Here is a 21,508-nt window from a genome sequence, read left to right on the forward strand (position 1 = left end):
AGGGCACTGTAAATGTACATGTTACCCTATGGTACATGGTTGCAGACTACATGCACGCCCATGGCATCCTGCCATCAAGCGAGTCCACACCCAGCTCATTGCTCCCCAAGTTCTGGTGCTCATATCAGACAGTGCCTGTTGAAGTACCGGTATGTCATTTCGCCCCCAACCTTATCCAATTCACCACAGCGCATCCCAGACACCTTGCTACTCTGCCGCCTGCTATTGTCTGCAGCCCCATGGACAACCAGCATATACGAATCCAACACCCTCATAACGCACTGAACTCATCGCTACATCCCTTCTGTCAGTGCCCTGACATCTCACGAAAGCAAGCGCCCAGGACGTAACAGCCGTCAGGACGAGCTTACAGGCGTTTGTCCTGCACCCCCTACACACGCGCACTAAACGACATTTACACATGGAAAAGGCCAGCAACAGCTGAAAGAACTTGCCGGGCCGGGCCTTTGCCTGGCGTGGTACCAGTTGCGAACTACCCTTCAGACCTGCCGCTGACGCGACCTCAGTGGCTCTGCGCCCGGCGCGGTGCTGCCAACGTTCCTACAATGTCCTGCACGTTGCGCGGCTGCCTACCGAGGCGCCTGGCCGCGCCCCGCCGCCGCCTGCATCTGCAGCAGACGCTCCAGGTCGCTGCCTGGCATCGCGCCGCCCGGCGCCGGCGGTCCCGACATTCCGGGCATACGCCCCTGCCCGCCGCCGGCCGCCTGCAGCGCCGCCGCGGCATTGAGAATGCGCGCCAGGTCTGAGGTGCCACCCACGCCACCAGGCGCACCACCCACCATGCCCGGCGGGGGTATTCCTTGCATCCCCGGCGGACGAGCGCCACCGCCAGCCGCTGCTGCAGCTGCGGCTGCAGCCGCCGCCAGAGCGGGATTGACGCCAGGCGGCCAGGCGCCGGCGGGCGGCGGAAAGCCGCCGGGGCCCCCCGGCATGGGCGGCATCGGGAAGCCGCCCGACATCATAGGCGGCCGCTGCTGCGGCGGAGCCCCGGGCATGCCGGGCGGCGGCCGTGCACCGCCCTGCATGCCTTGCAGCTGCTGCAGGAAGGCGTTGTTCATGCCTCCCTGGGGAGGCGCGCCGGCATTGGCGCCACCCGCACCCGCCATGAGCTGCTGCAGCAGGTTTGCGCCCGCCTGCTGTTGTTGCTGCTGTTGAGTGAGCGCCTGAGACTGCTGCTGTTGCTGCTGCTGCTGGTGTTGGTGTTGTGCCTGTTGCAGCATCTGCTGCAGCTGCGACACCATGTTAGCACCCTGGCCTCCAGGCTGCTGCTGCTGTTGCGGCTGCACCTGGCCGGGGCCGCCGGGCGGTGGCGGGCCCTGGCCTGGCATGTGCATGAAGCCGCCCGGCGGCATCGCATGCGGCGACACGCCTTGCCCACCCGGCGGCCCCATCTGCAGCTGCTGCAGTTGTTGCTGCAGCTGCTGCAGAGGCTGCTGCTGCTGCTGCTGGCCGGGCCCAGGGCCAAAGGTCGGCCGAGTGCCGGGCATGGGCGGCTGGCCGGGGCCGGGAGGGAAGAAGGGTGGCATGCCGGGGGGCATGCCGGGCGGGGGCGGCATGCCCATGTGGCCCATGCCAGGCGGGAAGCCCGGCATGCCTGGCGGTGGCATGCCAGCACCCGGCTGCTGTTGGTGCTGCTGCGGTGGCGGGCCCTGGCCGGGCTGGTTGCGACCGAGCTGGCCCAGCAGCATCGCCAGTGGGTCATTAGGTCCTGCCTGCCCAGTGATGCCAGGCATGGGCGGCGCTCCCGGCTGCTGCTGCTGTTGCTGGCCAGGTGGCGGCCCCGCGGGAGGAGGCTGCTGGCCAGGTGCTGGCCCAGGACCGGCCCCGGGCTTGTTGCCCTGCGACGCCCGAGTGAACAGCGCGTGCAGCGGGTGCGACTCCGGCAGGCTCCGGATGTTGATGCCCTGCTGCTGTCCCTGCTGCTGGGGTTGACCCTGTAGTTGTTGCTGCTGCTGCGGTTGGCCCTGCTGCTGCGCGTTGGGAGTGGGCGCAAATAGCGCTTGCAGCTGGGGTGGCAGCTGGTTGGCACCGGCAGGGCGCGGGGGGGCCGGCGCAGCACCCGACGATGCTGACGCGGCGGCAGTCGGCGGCGCACCAGCGGGCGAGGGCGCGGGACCAGCTGCCGGCGGGGCCGCAGCACCGTCCGGCTTGTTAGGCTGGGGGAATAACTGCATGGGGGCGACACAGCAACCAACGCGCAGTAAAGCCCAAGTAGTTGGAAAGTGCGCCTGTGAGTCTAGTCAGCTGCATGAATACAGCCTTAGTGCCGTACTCACCGATGGTGTTCCCCAGATGCTGCTAAGACCGCCTCCAAAGCCTCCGCCCGCAGGGCCACCCTGCGGTGGGCCGCCCAATCCTGGCGATGGCCCGAAGCCGCCACCACCAGCGCCACCGCCCATGCCGCCGCCACCAGGTTCCCCGAACGCGTTGCGGACGCCCTCCGGTATGGACGACACGAGCGGCATGAGCGGGATGCCTGGCAGCGTTGGCTTTGGCGCAGCGTTCGCGTCCATGGCGGGGCCTCCGGCGGTCGGCGCAGCCGGCTGCTGCTGCTGCTGAGCCTGTGGAGCCGTGGGTGCGGAGCCCTGCTCAGGCGCACTGCCCGCAGGAGCAGCCTGCGCAGGAGGCTGCTGCAGCGGAACCGCGATGGGTGTAGGCGCCGGTGGCGCGGTAGCAGGCGCTGCTGCGTCGCTGGTCTTCTTCAGCATTCCAAGCAGCGCCTTGCCAGCAGCGTTGCCACTGCCGCCGCCGCCGCCGCCGCCACCCAGGAGGGCTCCCAGACCGCCGCCGCCGCCACCGGGAGCAGCGCCACCGCCACCGCCACCAGCAGGGGGCGCGGGCCCAGCTGCTGCAGCAACGGGCCCGAAGCCCGGCGGCGGTGTTGTTGTGGGAGCACCGCCAAAGCCCGGCGGTGGAGCCACTGCAGCCACATACACAAAGGATGTGTTAGCGCACTGCCTCAATGGATGGTAGAGCAGGACAAGCCCTTGCGAAACGCCCTGTCCAGAGCAACCCCCAACTCACCCGGCTTGGCTGGCGTGTTCGGTCCACCCGGCCCACCCGCCATGCGCCGCTCCAGCTCCTCCACACCCATGGCACCGCGCATGGGCCCGGCCGGCTGCTGCTGCTGCCCGGGCTTGCCGTGGCCGTGGCCGCGCCCGTGGTGGTCGTCGTCGTCCTCCCGCAGCTCGTCCAGATCAATCTCCTCCACGTCAAACAGCCCGTGCTTGGGCTTGGCCGCGTCCTGGACAGGCACCAACATCAGCACACCATCAAATATTGAGTATACGGCACTGGGGCGCAGCAGCCGGCTGGCTGGAGTGGCTGTCCTGGAGAAAGCAGCGGCTTGGCCACAGCAAGGCGTGTCGGGGAAAGGGTCCATGTCCAGGCTCACCTTCTCCTTGTTGGCCATGGCGCGGAATGCCTGACGCTCGCGCTCCACGTCGGCGGCAGTGAGCCGCCCGCCGCCACCTCCACCTCCGCCACCGCCACCACCACCGCCAGCGAGGCGGCCGCCGCCCGGCGGGCCGCGGTCGTCGCGGCCGCCCGGCGGGCGCCGGCTCTCAGCCTCCTCAGCCATCCACTCCGGGTCGTGGCCACTGTAAGCCAGCAGTGTGCCCCAAGTATGCGGCAACGGCCCGATACGATGCGAGCGTGTTGCTTCTAGCATTACATGCCCTCATTTGCGCATTGCCCTGCTGCGCTTTTAACTTCTGCCTACTAGCATCCCACAGCCCTAGCCAATCCCACAGCCCCAGCCAATCCCACAGCCCCAGCCAATCCCACAGCCCCAGCCAATCCCACAGCCCCAGCCAATCCCAACCCCTATCCGACGGCTTCTCACCCATGGTGGTCACGCTGGTAGTCGCGCTCGCCGTAGTGGCCGCGAGGCGGCGGCGGCGGCTCGTTACGCCGCCGGTCTGTCCAGCGGCCGCCGCCACCGTCTTCATCGCCCTCGCGGCGGCCCCAGCGGTCGCCGCCACGGTCACGGTCCGTCCCGGCGCCGTCGCGGGCCGGGGGCTCACGCTCCCGCGCTGCGGCGAACGGGGTATCGCGGTCGCGCTCAGGGCCCCGGGGGCGCTCGCCATCCTCGCCGCGCCACCTGTCGTCGCCAGAACCGTGTACGCATATGTTCAGCTGCTGTCCCCATAGTATGAGCTAAGCGTGCACATAGATGCACACACAGCGGACCGGCTTACTGCGCACCTGTCGTCCCTGCGGCCCCAGGCGGCGCCAGGCTCCTTCTCGCGCTCAGGGCCCCAGCGGCCGCCACCGCGGGCGGTGAGCCCTCCGCGCTCAGCCAGGCCGGGTGGCCCAGTCGGCGAGCGCGCCACCTGCAGGGAGCCACGCAATACCAAGCACGTCGTGGGGGCTTGATTCAGAGAACAAGCACCCTTGAGGTACTACGAGACCTTGCACTCGGGCCATTCCCAGGCCGGGCATTAGCGAGGTACGTCAGGATAATCCCACGCTGCAGCGCCTCCTGCACTTAGCAGGGACCTACCTCCCACGCTTCGCGGCCGCCACGCGGCTCGCGGTCGCGCGGCTCGCGCTCATTAAAGCTGGTGCCCAGGCGGTCGTCAGCGCCGCGGCCCCAGGCGGTGCCGCGCTGCGGCTGCGGCAGGCTGCCATTGCGCTCCATGCTGGAGCGAGCCGGGGTTTCATCGTCGCCGCCCGGTATGTCCACGAGCTTGCTGCGGATGGGCACTGCATGCGGGGAAGGGAGATGGACAGAAAGGCGTGGGTTCGTCACGTGTTCGGTGTGATGAGATGCCGCTTCACACCACGTTCCTGTGGCGAAAGAAAGCTCCGCCATGCATGCACTTCCAATACTCATGCAGGATCCTACACACCAATCTTGATGGTACGCGCCCGGAATGGTCGAGTGCGTGATTGCGGCCTTGTCAGGGACAGGCCACGGGGACAGGCCCCGTTGAACAAACCCCATTGCCTGTACCCCATTGACGCCATGGCCGCGCACCTGGGTACGCAGGCCTCGCAGGGCCATCTCCCCCACGCAGCCCCTTCGCCCATGCGGGCTTGAAGCTGGGCCCATCGTCGCCCGTGCCCGTGGAGAAGCTCCTCTCGAAGGAGGACCGCTCGGAGTCAATGGTGGCGGGGTCGATGAGGCTGCAAGGCGGAGCCCAGCACGGTCACCCTTCAGCGATCTGAGACCTAAAACAACTGGCTCTGGTACCTCAATCCACTAGATGCACCTGGCATGCGGCAAATGCGCACGTCGCGCGGAGTGCTGACAGTGCTCACCTGAGCTCTGCAAGGCTCACGCCCTTGGGCAGCGGCTTGCCTTCGCACTTCCGCCCAATATCCATAAGCTCATCCCTGTCATGGGCCGCACCGAATGTATAATAAAGAAGAGCTCCTGTACACCGTCTCGATCCCGGGAGTCCTCCGCTCACCGTTCATACTTCCGCGCGGGCCTTGAGCTGGGCTCTACGCTTGCATCCTGCTCCGCCATGTCGGCCCCGAACGGGACTGCGAGCTGGGGCTCTGTCAAACCTGTCCCGAAAACTTCTACCAAATACTTCTATACCTAAAAGCTTGACAGCAGTGGTTGATATTGGAACATGCAAGAGATTATGTGTGTGCCAAGACCGCTTCCTAGCCTGGAAAATCAGGCAGGTGCAAACATGCATTCATCACCCGTCCCCGTGCGCCCCATTGTCGCTATGTACGCAAACAAATCTGATGTCAATCCTTATTGTCATAATTACATTCACACGCCGAGGCCACCCACACCGAGTCTCGTTGCACAACCTGACAGTGAATCTCCCTGCAGTACCTAAATTCATCGGCCTGCTGACTTCTTGAAGCAACACCATATAAGAGGTCCATCGGCTCCATTGTAAACTCGGCGCATCAAGGCTATCTGGTCTTCGGGCAAGAGAGATGCGAGGCAAGGGCTTGGGCTTGAGCCTCATACACAAGCTCCGCGCCGGGACCGGGCGAGGGAGCACTATCGTCGCGTCAGATGCTGCGAACGCGGGCCAGGGCCTGTGGGGGCAGCCAGGCCAGCTCGCAGTAGGGCAAGGCGCCACGACACCCGCTAACAGCCAGTACACAGGCCACCTTTGCCACTCCGCCCCAGCGCTGCAACTCCACGGCAGCCTCTCCTCAGCGCGCGCGTTCAGCAGCAGCGCTGTGAAGCAGGCGCAACCGCCCCCCGTGTTCGCGGTTTCGGGCTTGTCGGAGGGCCCCAGCGAGGCTTCCGATGACCTGCACGAAAAGATGACACCGAAATCGGTGGTCGAGCTGCTTGACAAGTGAGGTTACACAGTGCTGCTGTTGCATGGAATTTGGGGGGTTTGGACTTTAGAGCTATGGGCGGGGAGTGCGAGAGCTCAAGTAAGAGCCACGGGTGGGGGACAGCGCGGTGTGGAAGACCAGCGCACACCACCTGTCAGATCCCAAGCAGGCGGCGGGGCCGTCCGTAACATGGTAGCGTAGCGTTGGTGTCGAGGCGGTTGTGATATACTCAGTGCTGCACTACTCTAGTACTGAATGTAGCGTCATACGGCAGGTACATTATTGGGCAAGACGACGCCAAGCGCGCCGTGGCTGTAGCGTACCGCAACCGCTGGCGCCGCAAGCGTGTGCCGGCCACCATCCGGGATGACATCGTGCCAAAGAATATTCTGCTTATCGGTGAGGGCGGGGCAGGAGTGTTGAATTGTTGGGGCGCTGTGATTCGTGGTAGGCGCTGGGGCCTTGCTGCCGGCCTCAACTGATGCAATGCTCGCCTGGCCGGCAAGGCGGTCGTTGTCGCAAGTTGTTTTCGCACCAAAGCTCCAAGACTTGAGGAGGGATGTCAAACGCGATTGACCAACCTGCTGACACAGGGCCCACGGGTTGCGGCAAGACCGAGATTGCGCGGCGCCTGGCCAAGCTGGCCAACAGCCCGTTCGTCAAGGTGCGGGACAGCTGTACCAGCATAATTCACTCTTTTTGCGCAGTAACAATGCACGGTTTGGTGAAGGTCGGCAGCCAGCTGGGGGGAGGGCGGTTTCCCTTCGGGCCGGAGATGGTTCCCTCCTGACCTGGGTGCTGGCCTGTGCTGGGCACCCTTGCTTGGTCGGCCTGTCCCTTCTTGTAATGTCGCATTCATAATTTACTGCCGGAACAAGTTCCTGAAAGGCCATCCAGCGCACCGTTTCTTTTTCGGCGGCCTGCATGGCCGCATCATTCGCCACACGTCCCCGTGCCTTGTGCCCATGCCTCCATCGCCTCCCTGCTCTGCTGACCTCACACACCTGCAGGTTGAGGCGACCAAGTTCACAGAGGTCGGGTACCACGGCCGAGACGTGGACACGATTATTCGGGACCTGCTGGAGGCGGGCATAAGCCTGGTGCGCAGCCGACTGCGCAAGCAGCACGAGGCGGCGCTGAAAATGGTGTGTGGTCCCACTGGGCGGAGCGGGGTGGGTTGGGACGGGAACAATGGCCGCGCGGGCTTCCTGGGCTGCGGAAATAACAGTGGGCTGGGCTGGGCTGTTACGATGATACCGTGCGTGTAGAAGTCAGGGATGGCGCCGGCCTACCCTACCAGTCCATATGCGGACGTACAGTGTGCACGCCGCACGCCGCTGCAGGCGGTAGAGGAGCGCATCCTGGCGGCGCTGCTGCGGCAGGACCACCTGGGCGGCGCAGATGCGCTGCGGACACGGTTGCGGAACGGTGCGTGGGGCTCAAGGCGGAGCAGCCGCGTCGCTGGTGGCGCTCAAGCAGCATGGGTTCCTGGGTTTGCCAACCGCCGCGTATCAGTGTCACACATGCATGTGATGTGCGCTGCGCCTGCTTTTCTTCTAATCATGGACCTCATTCCTGGTCCTCTCAAATACTACTCACCGCACACATCTCCGGACGCGCAGGCGAGCTGGAGGACGCGTTTATTGAGGTGGACCTAACCTCCAGCGGTCGCGGCGGGAGCGGCGGGGGCATCATCGACCTGGGCGGCGGCGGCGGCGGGCCGCAAGGGCCGGTGGTCATCAACCTGGAGCGGCTTATGTCGGGCAAGCGGGACGTGCGCACGCTGCGGGTGAGGCACGGCGTGTCTGAGCATGGCCTGAAATTGGGTCGGCACGGGTGGCACTTTGCACCGGGTTCGGCACCGGGCTGTGAGCCTGCACTCCCAGGCGCAGAAGCCGTGTGCGCTGTAGGGGCGGGGCGTCGGCGTGTTGTTGGTGCGGCGCACGTCTGGACGGGCTGTGAATTTCCTGGGTATGGTCGTGGCTGCCGGTGCGCAGGTGCGCGAGGCGCGGTCCCTGCTGGAGGACTCTGAAGCGGAGCGCATGTTCCCGCCGGAGCAGCTGGTGAAGGAAGCCATCACTGCCACTGAGCAGGACGGCATCGTCTTCATTGACGAGGTGCGCCGCTTTGGGGGCGAAGGGGTGCCGGGGGGGAAGGGGTTGGGGCTTCGGTGCGTGCTGGAGGCCGCGCCAGCCAGGCAAGCAGAAGTGCTGGCAAGAGGTGGAAAAGGCAAAGGAGGTAGGCGGAGGTGTGGTTTACGTTATTGTGGTTGACGGCTAGCATAGTTTCTGACCGCGTTGCGGGGGCTTCTTGCACATGCAGATTGACAAGATTGTGAGCGGCGGACGCGGCGAGCGGTCATGGCGCAGCGGGGACCCGTCCAGCGAGGGCGTGCAGCGCGACCTGCTGCCCATCATCGAGGTGCGGAGGAACATGGGGGCGGGTGGACGCTTGTGCAAATATCCGGGCGCAGGATACGGTTGGCGTTGTTGGGGTGATTGTTGTGGTAGCATTTTCTTGCCACACCTGAGGTGTGTTGAGGTTTCATGTTACGAATGCCGCCCGCTGGCCACACGCTTCCGGCACTCGCAGGGCTCCGTGGTGAGCACCAAGCACGGCAACGTCAACACCGACCACATCCTGTTCATCTGCGCGGGCGCCTTCCACTCGGTGAAGCCCTCCGACCTAATGGCGGAGCTGCAGGTGCGGACAGCTGCAGATCACATGGATTGATGGTCTGGCTGGAATGCTGGATGACCCGTTGCTGGCAGGCACACTGACGTGGTGATGCCTGGCTGCGTGGGGTTTAGGGAAGGGAAGCTACCGTAAACAAAACAACATTGCAGTGCGCATTTGGGTGGCCCTGCGTGGCACAATGCTGTGCGAGTGCATACACGGTGCGGCAGCCTCTGTATTGCAGCGCAGTGCACGTCGGATTTTCAACTCCCTGTTTGAGTAGCGTCATGCGTGTGACTTGTTGACAGCACATAACTCAGCAAACGGCGCTGCCCCGCCTGTCGTGCGACACAGGGCCGCCTGCCCATCCGGGTGGAGCTTAAGCCCCTCACACGCCACGACTTCCTGCGCATCCTCACGGAGCCCGAGTATAACCTCATCAAGCAGCAGCAGGTGCGGGCGGGCTGGCGCTGTCTGTGCATTGACAGGGCCCCGCGGTGGCCGGCTTGCGGGTAAACTGCGTAAGGATGCGGGGACAACATGCGTTCCAGGCCTAGGCTTCATAAGCTTTGCACCTCCTGTACGCCAGTGCATGCTAGACGTTAGCTTGCGGCTAGCGTGTAGGGCATTTGCCGCCATATGGTTGAGTGGGCAGCCGGACTAGCCATATACAGCAAGACTGCTGGCCCCTGCTTTTCGCCAGGTGCTGCTGGCGGCGGAGGGCATCGAGCTGGAGTTCACGGCCGACGCGCTGGCGGAGATGACGCGCGTGGCGGAGGAGGTCAACCGCACGCTGGACAACATCGGCGCGCGCCGCCTGCACGCCGTGCTGGAGCGCGTGGTGGAGGAGGTCAGCTTCTCCGCACCCGAGCTGGTGGCCGCGGCGCGGACCAAGGAGCAGGAGCACCAGCAGGCGAGCGGGCAGCAAGCGGCGCAGCCGCCGATCGCGGTCGGGCAACAGCCCGCAGCGCCGGTGGGTTCAGGCACAGTGGAGCCGGCGCAAGGGGCGCAGCCGGCGGCCGCGGTTACGGCTGCTGTCATGGGCGCGACGAGCAAGGGTAAGGGCAAGAAGGGCGCGTACACGGGACCCAAGGTGAAGTACTTCATTGACAAGGCGCACGTGGACCGCACGCTCAGCAGCCTGCTTCAGAAGCAGGACCTGAGCCGGTACATCTTGTAAGGCGCCGTTGCCGCTTTGGAAGATTGGGATTGTGCGCGTGGGGCGGGCTAGAAGTTTGGCGGATGGCAGTTTGGCGGGTTGATGTTATTATTGCAGTTTTGGGAGGTTTCAGCGAATAAGACGCTGGTATATGACCTGCGTCTTTAATCTAATGCAATAGGCTCCAAGCTGTGATCGCAGACCCTCGTCGTTGGGGCGGGGGGGGGGGACACGGGAGACAGCCACGCAAGGAGGCACGCAGGGCAGCGGGGAGTGGGGCCGGGGCTGGGCACGCGGCTGCTCAAGCCCTTGCCAAACTTCAACAGCCCCATTCGCTTCATTACGAATCTTTGGCGTCACAGGTAGTACGTGCCTCGCCTTGTAGGTCTCGTCTGCATGCTGGGGCTTGTTTGTGGAGAGTACACTGACAGTAGATCCTTCAGCATCCATGTTTCCACTGCACTAATTTAAGGTCATTGCAACAACCGTTTAGGTCACAGGTGCAACGACGAGCACACTTGCAAAGGACTTGACTCAACTCTGCAGCATGCTCAATTTGCAGTCGTGGGAGCGCATATGAATGTTGGTTGCAAGGTAACGCGATAATTTGCAGCACAGCGCATGAGGCACGCATGAGGCGACCAAGCCCCTTCTCCTCTCCTCGGTGAATTGGGCCAAGCAGTTTTGTTAAACCTCAGACACAGTTTAATCCTTTCAATAAACCAAATCTGAAGCTAGCAACACTAGGATAATGCAGTCCAGCGTGGGGAGGACGGCCCAACTGGGCCACGCAGGCCCCTGCTGCAGCCGTCCCGTCGTGCGGATTCCTCATTGCTTCAGGTGCGTCAATTATGTATAGAGTGAGCTAGAGTAGGTGGTTGACGGCGCTTCCATCACCTTGCACCTCGCGAACGGTCTTCTTGCTAAATGGGATCTGACGCCGCAAAACTTAATTTACTCTAGGCATCAACACCGCGCGCAAACAGCGCTGCCTCTTCCGCATCCTCCTGCGGCGAGCGCTGCGTTCGATGCCTCGTCCGGCGACGCCTCGTCCGCTCAGTCTCGGCCAGATGGAGACTACAAGCCGTTCCCTCGGCTTGGGGAGCGTGACCCATACAGGTAATTGCGTAGGCGCGCATGCGCGGCTCTGGCGTGCAACGACGGGGTCTGGGTTCGAGGGCGAGGGGCTGGGCACAAGTGCTTAACCCAATCTTCGCGGCCGCCCCCTACTGCAGGCTGCTGGGCCTGGGCAAGGACGCCGCATTTGAGGAGGTGCAGGACGCCCGCAACTACCTGTACGAGCTGTACCGGTGGCATGAGCCCAGCCGGGAGGCCATTGAGCTGGCATTTGACCGGATCACGCAGGTGCGGGGCCGTGGGATTGGAGCCGGGGCGGCCGGGCACATGCCTGGCACCTGGACGCGAGCAAGCAGCTAGAAAGACAATTTGACGTAATGTGAATGATGTCGACTAGCTCTCAATTGGCTGCTTGAGCGCTGCGGCTGACAGCGCATCACGTTGTGTATTCTCCGGGGGCTGGCCTGCGGCTGTGTAGGAGAAGCTGAAGGCGCGGCACAAGTATGGCTTCCGCCCGGTGCGCCTGGGCAAGCGGGGCGATGTGATGGGAGAGGCCAAGGCGACGTGGGAGAAGAAGGTGAACGACCTGATCGACCCAACCATCACCACCCGCACCCTCATCAACGAGGGCTCTGTATTCGCCGTACTGTCGCTCTGGTGGGTCCGGGCGCGTCGCTTTATGTGCAGCCTGGTTGGTTCCGGGGCTCAAGGGCTGCACAACGTCACTCAGTTCTCTCTCTCTCTCTCTCTCTCTCTGTGTGTGTGTGTGTGTGTGTGTGTGTGTGTGTGTGTGTGTGTGTGTGTGTGTGTGTGTGTGTGTGTGTGTGTGTGTGTGTGTGTGCGTGTGCGTGTGTGCTAGTCGACAGCGTCGCGGTCCTCTGCGGTATCCAAGCCTTGATGCTGACACTACTGAGCTTTCCTGTCCTGACTCGGCCATCTGCAAACATACCACTACCGCAGGGCAACGTTCGCAACGGACCAGTCCTTCCCCCTGGCCGCCGCGTTCGCCTACTCGGTGTACAAGTTCCAGAACAAGCGCGTGAAGCGCGATCCGGAGGGGCCGTTCTTCGGTGGCAACCCCATCGTGGGCGCCATCCTCACCACAGTCATCGTGCTGGGCACGTGCTGCGGAGTGAGTGGATGCTGCGGCAGCGCAGCGGCTAGGACGAGGAATCGGGGGCGGGGGTCGACGATCGCGGATTGGAGGTCAGGCACGCGGGACAGGGTTGGAATTGGGTTGAGCAGCTTGATGCGTCGACACATAAATACATCAGTGCAGCGCTTCCCGTTCAGCTTCTGGGGTGGAAATGACCGCGGTCGAAGGCAATACGCCCGTGAGGCGGCACCACAGCTCTTGGGTACAGTATCCTGCCCATATCACCCACACAGCTCCACGTTGACCCGCCCAATTGCTGTTGCCCGCCCTCCTCTGCCCGCCCGCCTGCAGCTTCTGGCGCTTCTGACCACGCCGCTGCAGGCGCTGCTGGGGCCGTCCATGCGGCAAGCGAGCACATTCCTGGTCATCATGGCGTTGGGTGTTGCCAACGTGTACCTCAAGTAAACATATGGCCTGGCGGCGGAGCTGAAGTGGAGCAATGGAGGCGCAGAGGGCGGCGTGTTGACAGGACGGAGGCTGGGGAGCAGCAGCTGCCGCTGGGCAATGAGGAGGAACAGAAGGAGAGCGGCAAAGGGGAGCTGGTTGTGCGAGTGAGGACGCGGGCCCATAGTGTCGGGTGCCTGCCCCAAAGGCGTAGGACATGCGCACAGCCTGAAGAGAATCCGCGGCTGTAGGGCCGCAGCGGATTTTAGCGGATTGACATTTCTACGCTCCGGGTGGCGATTGAAGTCTTGACAACCGTGCTGACCGCGCCCCTGTGCTAGAGTCGTCTGTGGTGCAAGCATCAAGCGGATAGGACAAGCGGCTGGATAATGTTGGACGCGGCGTTGGCGAGAGCCACGAATGGCCCTTACTCTCCATGGGGCAGGGGGCATGTCGCACCCGGGGAGGGCACTGTTTCTGCGGTATCTAGATTAGGCTGAGATTCTCAGGAAGGCGCTTTGGGATAGGACAAGCGGCTTGACATTGCTGCATGGCGTTACAGAATGGCAGTTTTCCTGCTGCCGGGAATCTCGCGCATACAAGCGTGATGTGTGCTGACTGCGGAGCGGTTGACAAGTTACCTGCTTGACAGACTATCTCAGACAGAGTGATGTTGACCCGTTTAGTGTGACAAGTTTGGGCACTGCATGTCTGCCAAGGCCAAGTTGTAAAGGCAAGTACGTGGACAGCAAGAGGTGCACCTCCTGTGAACGGCTGGTGCCGGATGTGCAGGGCGCAAGCGGGCGGTCAGGACTCCAGAATCAGTGGAGTTCTAGACCGAATTGATGGGCGTTAAGAAGTTACAGAGGCCAAAATCCGCCCATGGACATCTCCCATACTACCGCCTCCTTGCACCCCAAATGTCTCCAGCCCTCCTGCCTATTCATACTCCTTAGAGAAACCGTCGATCCACCTGCACTCTCAACTCCAAGTCTCCAGCAGCTTAGCCCGTCATCAGTCCTTGCACCTCGGCTACAAAAACGTCCGTCTCGCACGGACTGCCCTCGTCAGTTAACCGTGCTCTGTCCCACCCGCTCAGTCATCACCATGTACCGCCACAAAAGCACACCGCAACACATGTATACACACACATACCGGCACACTGTCACACTTACACGTTCACGCAGCAACCTTTAACACGACCCGACAGGCCTACACCAGCCTTTTTTACCGACGAGGGGGCAAGCCAGCCCAGGCGCCAGCCTTGGCGCCCGTGGGGCGGTCCGCCTTGCCCTCCGCCTTGGCCTTGGCGGCCGCCTCCTCGCGCTTCTTCTTGGCCTCCTCCTCGCGCTTCATGATCTCGGGGTCGGTCATGCGCTTGAACAGGATGGCCACCTTGGTGCCGTTGTCAATGGGGTCCAGCGGGTCCTTGCGCAGGCTGTGTAGGAGGAGCGGGTGCGCGGAGGGAGCGGGGCGCACAGGGCAGCGGGCGCTGTCAGTTGGGGCCATGCTGAACATGGCATGTATCGCGCGCTGGAGTCCTCGCCCCCTCAACCCCACTACCGCCAGGCCCTGCCGCCCCGTGCTACCATTACCGGTATCCATTCGCCCAATATCCATTCGCGCCATGACATGCCATCGCCAGCCACGCGTCCACGTACAAAATAATAAGTTGGCAACCCGCACGCGCACCGCATCCACCGCACGCTGCGCTCACCGGTGGTTGAGGCAGCCCGAGATGACGCGCTCCACGTCATTCGTGGTCACCTCGGTGCGGCCCTCGAAGGCCACAAGCGCCTTGGCGGCGCGGTTGATCACAATGTCACCGCGCAGGCCATCCACATCCAGGCGCGAGCAAATGTCCGAGATCAGGATCTGCGTGCGTCGGGGGAAAGCGAAGGTTTGCAGGGCTCGGAAGGCGGCCGTATACAGAGGCATCAGTGTAAAGTTGCATTCCTCCCTCCTCGACCCAATGCACGGCTCCCGCGCCCCTCTCGTGGCATCACCCGGTCTTGGTCACCCTGTCACTTTGTCGCTCTTCGCCAGCCGCGTGCTGCCCTGTCGGTCACTGGCCCCGTGCAGCCGCCCCCGCTGTACGCCCCGTACCTGCAGCTCCTCGCTGATCTTGACGGACCGCAGGCGCTGGCGGGCCGCCTCCAGCTTGTCCGTGAGCGCCGTCTGCTCGGCCTTGCACGAGTCCACAAATGCGTCAGGGTCCGCCTCGTACGCAAGCCTGCGCGCCCACATACACAGCGTGACGCCCTCCGGTCAGCGCCATCATGGCGAGCGCACCCGACAGCACGAAGCCGCCAGAAGCTTGACTTCCGACTCGCGACTCCGACTCCCGACTCCGGCCAGCCACCGAATCCTCCCGACTCCTCAACCCATGCTCGCGAAATGTCCCTCCGTGTCCCCGCGCCGCCGCCGCTTACCGGTCCAGCACCAGCTGCGTGCGCTGCTTGGTGTCCTGCAGCGTGGCCACGTTGACGCTCATGCCGAAGCGATCCAGCAGCTGCGGGCGCAGCTCACCCTCCTGTGGACGTGACAGACAGCGGGCGGGTGTGTTTAGGAGGTCAAAACACAAGCGTGTAGCACGTCGGGTGTGCGTTGCTGGCAGCTGCCTTGCTGGTCGCAGTTCAGCTTGTGGCAGGTCGGCCGCCCCAACGCCATTCATGTTACACAACCTCGGCACGTAGGTGCTGACCGTCCGCAGCTGCTGACCGGCCGCATCTTGCAAGCAGGCTGGGGACCGACCTTTCCCAACATGACAAGGGAGACAAGTACATGCGCGCACGCTACGCACCTGGGGGTTGCCTGAGCCAATCATGATGAAGCGGGCAGGGTGCACAATGGACACACCCTCACGCTCCACAGTGTTCAGGCCGCTAGCCGACGAGTCCAGCACGACATCAACCTGCAGTGCGTGTGCAGACACTCAAGCGTGAGCGCAGCCCTGGCAACTGTGCACCGCGATTGCAGTTCGCCTTGCACCCATTGCACCCGTGCACGTCAGCGAATGCAGCTTGCACTGGTGCGCCCCCGTGTTTGGCATGTTAGCCACACTTCCCTGGCCCACATTACCTACTACAGAAGTCCTCTGCTGACCCAGAAACCACCACCACTCACCAGGCCATCATCCAGCAGGTTCACCTCGTCCACATACAGGATGCCGCGGTTGGCCTTGGCCTGCAGCATGCGTACGGGGCCAGTCAAGAAGCGTGCCAAACCCCAAGCACAGCCAGTCAGACCCTGTGTAAGCCTGACGTCAACACGCAATGCGGCCAACGCATCATCCTTGGCTTCCCGCCTCACCCCTTGGCGATCTGGGAGCTATTATCGGGTTCTGTGTCTCGATGACTTGGGGTTCGGTTTATTGGCCCTGCCCTCCTCCCCTCGTCCCCTCTCCCCATGCACTACGCACCAGCAGGCCGGGCTCGTAGGCCTTGATGCCCTGCGTCAGCGCCTTCTCGATGTCGATGGTGCCGCAGATGCGGTCCTCGGTGGCGCCCAGAGGCAGCTCCACCTGCAGGGCAGCGCGGCCGTGAGGGTGTCACTGTGCGCGCGCGCGCGTGTGTGCCACCCGCTGGAAACAACAAGCGTTTCCGGGCTTGATCTGTGAGGCCGCAATCCGCGCTTCCCGGCGCACGCAAAAGCAGAGGTGCGCAACACCGCTGCAGTGCAACACGTAAGACTGTCTTCAGAAGGTAGGCCCGCTCACCAGGGGGGTCCGCATGCGGACGGTGGGCAGCTTCTCGCCGTTGCGGAAGCGCTGCAGGGTGTCGGGGCCCATGAACTTGGGGTCGGTGGGGGAGCTGTTGAAGGCGTCGCCCTCAACCACGTCAATGTCGGGAAGCATATCCACCAGGGCGCGGACCTGTAGGGGCAAGCAATGAGAGGACGGATAGCCATATGTATGGGTATGAGCGGGGAGGTGGTGGGGAAGGGAGCACAACGGAAGCGTTTCGCAAGGAACGGGTGCTGATATGCTCATATCAACCTGGCACGCGCCTCCTGGCACTACTAGTGCCCCAAACCCGGACCACTCAATACATGAGCTTTAATTATAAGGCTTCGTAGCACTACGCAAAGACCCACATGCGCAGGAAGCCGCTGAGCCCTTAGATCCAGACTCTGATGCTGAGGGGACGCTGGCACGCATGTGCACCCCGCAACCTTGCCATGCCAAGCCGGTGCACCCGCGCTATCGCATACATAGCGCTTATCCTACACCCGTCCCATGCACGCTGCAAAGCAGCCAATGTGGCTCGGTACAGGAATGCAGGCGAGTCAGGCAACCTGGCACCAGCAAAGGGTGCACAGACGCCCCACGGTTGCACCGACGATGCCGATTGCCCGCCCGGATCAGCGGAGCCTAGATCTTCGCCCCATAATTGCTTGTGTTACCTACCGCGACCGACTTGGCAGTGCCGCGGTCACCCATAATAAGCACTCCGCCGATGTTGGGGTCGACCACGTTCAGCAGCAGTGCAAGCTTCATCTCCTCCTGGCCCTGAATCTTGACGAACGGGAAGTTCGGCTTCTTCGCGGCTTTCGTGGATGGCAAGGCAACAGACGAGCGCACGACCAGGCGAGTCCGCAGGGGACCCGCCCGACCCTGGCGCACCGCAGTGAACGCGCGCTGACCCTGGAGACTCTGCATTGTTGCCTAGATTAGTGAAAAGGTTTTGGTCTGGTTAGATTATCAGAGATCCACAGAGCAAGAAAGGTCGCGTTGCTCGGGCTCAGGCGAATTGTACCGCTTACTAGTTGGTACAGCGTTACAAGAGCTTTATGGAAGTCTGCGAATTCTTAGCGACACAAAATCGCAAGCAGCGACGGTGCTTGCGGTTTGCCCATGCAACATGCACATCGGAGCGCGCGCAGAGTGCATGCTACGTCTCCGTTATCTCCACATTCACATACATGTACTTGCTTTCAAGTATGCAGTTGCGCAGTAAAGCTGAAGGGCTGTAGTTGGAGCAAAATCCCCTGCTTTCTACCCTCTCGCAATCACTTTGCCATGTCTGGTGTTCTTTATATAGAGACCTTATAATCCTAGCCAGGGATCGCATTCAAGACAGTGTCTTGGCGCCAGGCGCGCCAAATGGGCAGGACTGCTCTGGCAAACCAGCCGTAGGCGTGGTGCTGAAGGCAGTAGGACAAAGCAGACATGAACGCGGCGCAGGGCGGAGCGGCGCCTCAGGGCGCTGAGGCGACGGGGACCGCTGCGGTGAACCCGAAATCCACGACGGTGACGCCACCCTCCGCAGCACTTGGGCACCTCAAGGAGGCGTTGCGCATCCTCGAGAACACCCACACACTGGTGAGCACTCATGTGGGAAAGGAACCCCGTGCTAGCACTGCGCGCGTATGGCAGCTGTGTGCAGAAGCGGGCGTGGGATGCGGGCTGGGGTCGACAGGCCCAAATTTGAGCCCACGAACCCTGACACCGGGCCCTGAGGTCCCTTGCGCTCCCTGCACACGAGCTCACAGTTCACGGGCATGAAGGCCAAAGTGGTGTATGCGTGCGGCGAGGGCCACTTGCTGGCGGCTGACGATGGGCGGCAATACCTGGCGCGAGTCATCAAGGTAAACTGGCTTTGGTGAGAGTCCCATGCGCTCACAGTTCACAGGCTGATGCGCTTGATACCCCAGCACCCCATCAGTTGTATTTTGCTAGTGGCTGAAAGGGTGCTTGCTCGCTGGGTGCAGACGCTGGATGACGAGCACCGCGCCATTCGGGCGGGTATGCCGCGCTTCAATGCGGCCATTGATATTGCGAAAGCGGTTGGCAAGGCCTCGTCCCGGGCCAACGCGGCGGCAGCGGCCACCGGGGCCGTAGGACGCGCAGGCTCAGCCACAACCGCCGCCGCCGCTGCGGCCGCAGCGGCAGCCGCTGGGCCAGAGAGCTCCGCAGCCGCTGCGCTGCGGAGCCACTGCCGCAGCGTGGCGACGGCTCTGGACTGCGCCCTGACGGAGTCGCTGCTGGCAGGCGCCGCGGCGGAGGCAGCTCTGGAGCGGAAAGCCAAACGCCAGCGCCTTGGTGTGTCGGGGGGCGTATGTGCGTGTGTGTGCTTGTGCATTTGAATCTGCATCGCTTGCTCTGTCTCATAAGATTACGTTTGCATGTACGTACGTAAATTTACATGTGTGCACTGCTTGCTCTCTTATGTACAGTGTGTACAATGCTAGGGACACGGTTACCAAAGGAGCACCGCACACCTTCCCCTCTTACAGAAGCGGACTCAAGTGCCGCGGCAGCTGTCGCGGGCGCGCCGGCTACCGCCACCAGCCCCAGCACAGCCGGCGCGGCGCCTGGAGTGTCCTCGCCCACCCTCATGCCGTCCTCACCACCCACGCGCAGCGCTGCTTCCAGCGCATTCGCGTCCGCCGCCCCGTCCTCAGCCCATTCGCCGCTGCGCGCGGTGGAGCTACTCGGCGTGCTGCTGCGTGTACGCGCGCTGGATGGGCCCGCGGGCGGCGTGGGGCCCACGCAAACGAACAACAGTGCGGGCACTGGCAGCTTGTTGGGCGGCATGCGGCTGCACGTGTTGGATGACGGCGGCAACCCCCTCGCGCTGCCGTCGAGTCTGCCGGCAGCGGTAGCAGCAGCCATAGCCGCGGCGTCGGGGCCAGGCGCTGGTGGCGGCGCCAGCACTGCTGGTGGCAGTGGCGCCTCTGGTGGCCCGGGTGCGGGCGCCAGCGGGCCGGTGAGCTGGGGCGTGCTCAGCGGAAGCTGGCTGCAGCAGGTGGACAGCAATTTACTGGCCACGGCAGCGGCCCGCATTTCGCACGCGACACAGGTGCGTAGTAGTGTCTCCTGGCCTTTATGCTCCGTAGCCTCTGTCGTTTGAACACCACGAATGGCATACAAAGCAGATTGTTCGCATCTTCGCGCGGCGGGTAGTCCGCTGCCCCGCGTTGCAACTGCTATTAGGCTGTCCTCGACCCATGCGCCCAGGTGCGCATGCTGCTGCCGGGCGTGTTCGTGGCCAACGTGTTGCTGGAGGCGCCGGGGAGCGCCGTGCCGCTGCGGGTGGTGGTGGACGCGGCCGACAGGTGCGTGTATGTGTTCCAATGCGGAAATGGCAGGGGCAATGGTTACCTTGTTGCCGCACTGGCGGCGCCAGAATATGGGCGGGCTAGGTACGTACTATGCGTACGTACTATGCCGTGTGCCGCCAATTGAGCTCAGTCGCTTGCGGTCGACTTGCCGGTATGCAGGGCGTTCGACCTCGACCCGTGGGCGACGCCAACGCCTCAGGTGCGACACGCATACCATGGGGCTGTCGGCAGACCATTGGCCTGTCGTGCCTTGTTTTGCGTTGGTGCTGCCGCCAAAAGACCTAAACGAGATGAGGGGTGTTACGTGGCGGTGGGGCTTTGGCGGGCTTCGGCTTGGCTTCGACTCATGCGCGTAGCGCTATGAAGGTCGGCAGTCAACCAGGGGGTGGGTGTTTCTCTCTGGGCCGGAGACGGTCCCTCGCGGCGTGGGTACGGTGTGCCCCCGCTTGTCGGACTGTCCCTTCAATTGTAATTCGCATCCATACCATGGGGGGAGGGTGGTTTCCCTTCGGGCCGGAGATGGTCCCTCTTGACCTGGGTGCGGGGCACCCTTGCTTGGTCGGACTGTCCCTTCTTTGTAATGTCGCAATCATACCATCCAGCGCCGCACAAAGGCAACATCATGCAGATTCCCCAGGTCTCCTTCCACGCATACCTCATCAGGGCTACGCATCCACGGCTGTCAACCTTCCACACGCCTTGCCTCTCCGCAGGTGTTCCGTCGCCTCAGTGCGCTCGCCACCCGCGTGCTCGCCTACTTTATCAAGCGCGCGCCGCTCAACGGCGAAGCCGCCCCTGCCCCCGGCAGCTCCGGTGTCGATGCTCCTGCCGCCGCCTCCAGCCCCACCCGGCCGCTCTCCGCGGCTGCGGGTCCCAGCTCTCCGGGGTCACCACCTGGAGCAAACGGGCTTCCGACGAGCGTCGCTGCGCCGGTGGCTGTGCCGGCGGCCGAGGCGGCATGTGCGCCGGGTCCGAGCGGCTCGGCCCTTGAGGACCTGTTGCTGTGGCTGTTGGGCTGCCGCGACCTGTTCTCCAAGCGCTGCGCCGCCACCGGCCGCCTCATGGCGTGGGACCCGTCCGTGCAGTTCCCGGTGCCGCCCGTCTTCCGGCCCTTCAAGTTAGTGCTTGCTGCTAGGGAGCGCACCATGCTTGGCCTTTTTACAGTAACAAAAGCGGTGCACCTGCCTGTGTTGCTGATGAATGGGAGCGCTCAGGTACCGATATCCCACACCATGAGCATTTACGCCAACACATCCTGCTCCGCTGCCGACTTTATTTCCGCCCGGTCAGGCTTCCCCGCGAGGAGCTGCGGCTGCGGGCGCTGGACCTCTCGCGTGTGGCGGCCTACCACATGCACGTGGCCCCGGTGGAGCAGCTGGGCTGGGCGGAGGACGTGCCGGCGCAGGCGGCACTGGCGCTGGCCGGACAAGTAGCGGTCGGGAGCGTTGGTGGTGGAAGCGCGGGCGGAGGCACGGGGCAGCCACCTGCGGTGACGACCCCGTCCTAGCAGGCGGTTGAAGCGTGCGGTTGTCGAGGTTGTGTGCTTGGACCCAGAGCTCGGTCTGTTACCTTCGTACTAGTGTAGCGACCGGTGTGGGGTAGTCCATCGAGTAACACAGATGACGAAGATGGCTTAAAATTCGAAACGGAGACAAGCACGACAGATGCTGTCGTATGGATGCGGATGTTACAGAGGGGACAGTCCC

At 63.4% G+C, this 21,508-nt stretch overlaps 5 protein-coding genes across 5 annotated transcripts; 3 read left to right on the forward strand and 2 right to left on the reverse strand.

Annotated features, from left to right (window-relative positions):
* Window positions 1–9: 9 nt before the first annotated feature.
* CHLRE_12g510950v5 (uncharacterized protein) lies at window positions 10–5,615 on the reverse strand. Its single transcript, XM_043068237.1, has 10 exons — window positions 5,439–5,615; window positions 5,287–5,361; window positions 5,003–5,151; window positions 4,526–4,728; window positions 4,228–4,355; window positions 3,866–4,123; window positions 3,416–3,620; window positions 3,046–3,265; window positions 2,298–2,941; window positions 10–2,189 (listed from the first exon to the last, which is right to left on the reverse strand). Exons 1-10 carry the CDS (start codon window positions 5,495–5,497, stop codon window positions 591–593), a joined length of 3,540 nt encoding a protein of 1,179 aa, XP_042918130.1. The 5' UTR covers window positions 5,498–5,615; the 3' UTR covers window positions 10–590.
* Window positions 5,616–5,735: 120 nt separating this feature from the next.
* Window positions 5,736–10,777, forward strand: CHLRE_12g510900v5 (uncharacterized protein). The gene is made up of 11 exons (XM_043068236.1): window positions 5,736–6,302; window positions 6,560–6,684; window positions 6,879–6,949; window positions 7,296–7,430; window positions 7,629–7,713; window positions 7,908–8,074; window positions 8,283–8,402; window positions 8,608–8,706; window positions 8,878–8,988; window positions 9,316–9,414; window positions 9,665–10,777. The coding sequence occupies exons 1-11, from the start codon at window positions 5,929–5,931 to the stop codon at window positions 10,139–10,141; spliced, it is 1,863 nt and encodes a 620-aa protein (XP_042918131.1). The 5' UTR covers window positions 5,736–5,928; the 3' UTR covers window positions 10,142–10,777.
* A 48-nt stretch (window positions 10,778–10,825) lies between these two features.
* On the forward strand, window positions 10,826–13,577 carry CHLRE_12g510850v5 (uncharacterized protein). The gene is made up of 6 exons (XM_001691004.2): window positions 10,826–10,960; window positions 11,084–11,239; window positions 11,356–11,485; window positions 11,676–11,854; window positions 12,158–12,329; window positions 12,645–13,577. The coding sequence occupies exons 1-6, from the start codon at window positions 10,872–10,874 to the stop codon at window positions 12,756–12,758; spliced, it is 840 nt and encodes a 279-aa protein (XP_001691056.1). The 5' UTR covers window positions 10,826–10,871; the 3' UTR covers window positions 12,759–13,577.
* Window positions 13,578–13,585: 8 nt separating this feature from the next.
* CHLRE_12g510800v5 (uncharacterized protein) lies at window positions 13,586–17,535 on the reverse strand. The gene is made up of 9 exons (XM_001690821.2): window positions 17,146–17,535; window positions 16,456–16,611; window positions 16,159–16,260; window positions 15,864–15,923; window positions 15,541–15,651; window positions 15,170–15,270; window positions 14,844–14,970; window positions 14,455–14,612; window positions 13,586–14,175 (listed from the first exon to the last, which is right to left on the reverse strand). Exons 1-9 carry the CDS (start codon window positions 17,395–17,397, stop codon window positions 13,965–13,967), a joined length of 1,278 nt encoding a protein of 425 aa, XP_001690873.1. The 5' UTR covers window positions 17,398–17,535; the 3' UTR covers window positions 13,586–13,964.
* Window positions 17,536–17,665: 130 nt separating this feature from the next.
* CHLRE_12g510750v5 (uncharacterized protein) lies at window positions 17,666–21,507 on the forward strand. The gene is made up of 8 exons (XM_043068233.1): window positions 17,666–18,060; window positions 18,231–18,326; window positions 18,450–18,780; window positions 18,975–19,540; window positions 19,699–19,796; window positions 19,962–20,001; window positions 20,516–20,919; window positions 21,093–21,507. The coding sequence occupies exons 1-8, from the start codon at window positions 17,908–17,910 to the stop codon at window positions 21,307–21,309; spliced, it is 1,905 nt and encodes a 634-aa protein (XP_042918132.1). The 5' UTR covers window positions 17,666–17,907; the 3' UTR covers window positions 21,310–21,507.
* Window position 21,508: the final 1 nt, after the last annotated feature.

Source organism: Chlamydomonas reinhardtii, chromosome 12, assembly GCF_000002595.2.
Source record: "Chlamydomonas reinhardtii strain CC-503 cw92 mt+ chromosome 12, whole genome shotgun sequence".
Lineage (NCBI taxonomy): Eukaryota > Viridiplantae > Chlorophyta > Chlorophyceae > Chlamydomonadales > Chlamydomonadaceae > Chlamydomonas > Chlamydomonas reinhardtii.

Excerpts from the sequence above, each read along its gene's own strand:
- CHLRE_12g510950v5 (XM_043068237.1), bottom strand. The coding sequence starts at position 5,497 with ATGGCGGAGCAGGATGCAAGCGTAGAGCCCAGCTCAAGGCCCGCGCGG. Across the intron at positions 5,152-5,286 it reads GTGAGCCTTGCAGAGCTCAG|CCTCATCGACCCCGCCACCA; the intron begins GTGAGCACTGTC and ends TCCGCCTTGCAG. Across the intron at positions 3,621-3,865 it reads TACCAGCGTGACCACCATGG|TGGCCACGACCCGGAGTGGA; the intron begins GTGAGAAGCCGT and ends GCTGGCTTACAG.
- CHLRE_12g510900v5 (XM_043068236.1), top strand. The coding sequence starts at position 5,929 with ATGCGAGGCAAGGGCTTGGGCTTGAGCCTCATACACAAGCTCCGCGCC. Across the intron at positions 8,989-9,315 it reads ACCTAATGGCGGAGCTGCAG|GGCCGCCTGCCCATCCGGGT; the intron begins GTGCGGACAGCT and ends CGTGCGACACAG. Across the intron at positions 9,415-9,664 it reads ACCTCATCAAGCAGCAGCAG|GTGCTGCTGGCGGCGGAGGG; the intron begins GTGCGGGCGGGC and ends GCTTTTCGCCAG.
- CHLRE_12g510850v5 (XM_001691004.2), top strand. The coding sequence starts at position 10,872 with ATGCAGTCCAGCGTGGGGAGGACGGCCCAACTGGGCCACGCAGGCCCC. Across the intron at positions 11,855-12,157 it reads TTCGCCGTACTGTCGCTCTG|GGCAACGTTCGCAACGGACC; the intron begins GTGGGTCCGGGC and ends CCACTACCGCAG. Across the intron at positions 12,330-12,644 it reads TGCTGGGCACGTGCTGCGGA|CTTCTGGCGCTTCTGACCAC; the intron begins GTGAGTGGATGC and ends GCCCGCCTGCAG.
- CHLRE_12g510800v5 (XM_001690821.2), bottom strand. The coding sequence starts at position 17,397 with ATGCAGAGTCTCCAGGGTCAGCGCGCGTTCACTGCGGTGCGCCAGGGT. Across the intron at positions 16,612-17,145 it reads GCACTGCCAAGTCGGTCGCG|GTCCGCGCCCTGGTGGATAT; the intron begins GTAGGTAACACA and ends TTGCCCCTACAG. Across the intron at positions 14,613-14,843 it reads AGATCAGCGAGGAGCTGCAG|ATCCTGATCTCGGACATTTG; the intron begins GTACGGGGCGTA and ends CGACGCACGCAG.
- CHLRE_12g510750v5 (XM_043068233.1), top strand. The coding sequence starts at position 17,908 with ATGAACGCGGCGCAGGGCGGAGCGGCGCCTCAGGGCGCTGAGGCGACG. Across the intron at positions 18,327-18,449 it reads ACCTGGCGCGAGTCATCAAG|ACGCTGGATGACGAGCACCG; the intron begins GTAAACTGGCTT and ends CGCTGGGTGCAG. Across the intron at positions 19,797-19,961 it reads GTGGTGGACGCGGCCGACAG|GGCGTTCGACCTCGACCCGT; the intron begins GTGCGTGTATGT and ends GCCGGTATGCAG.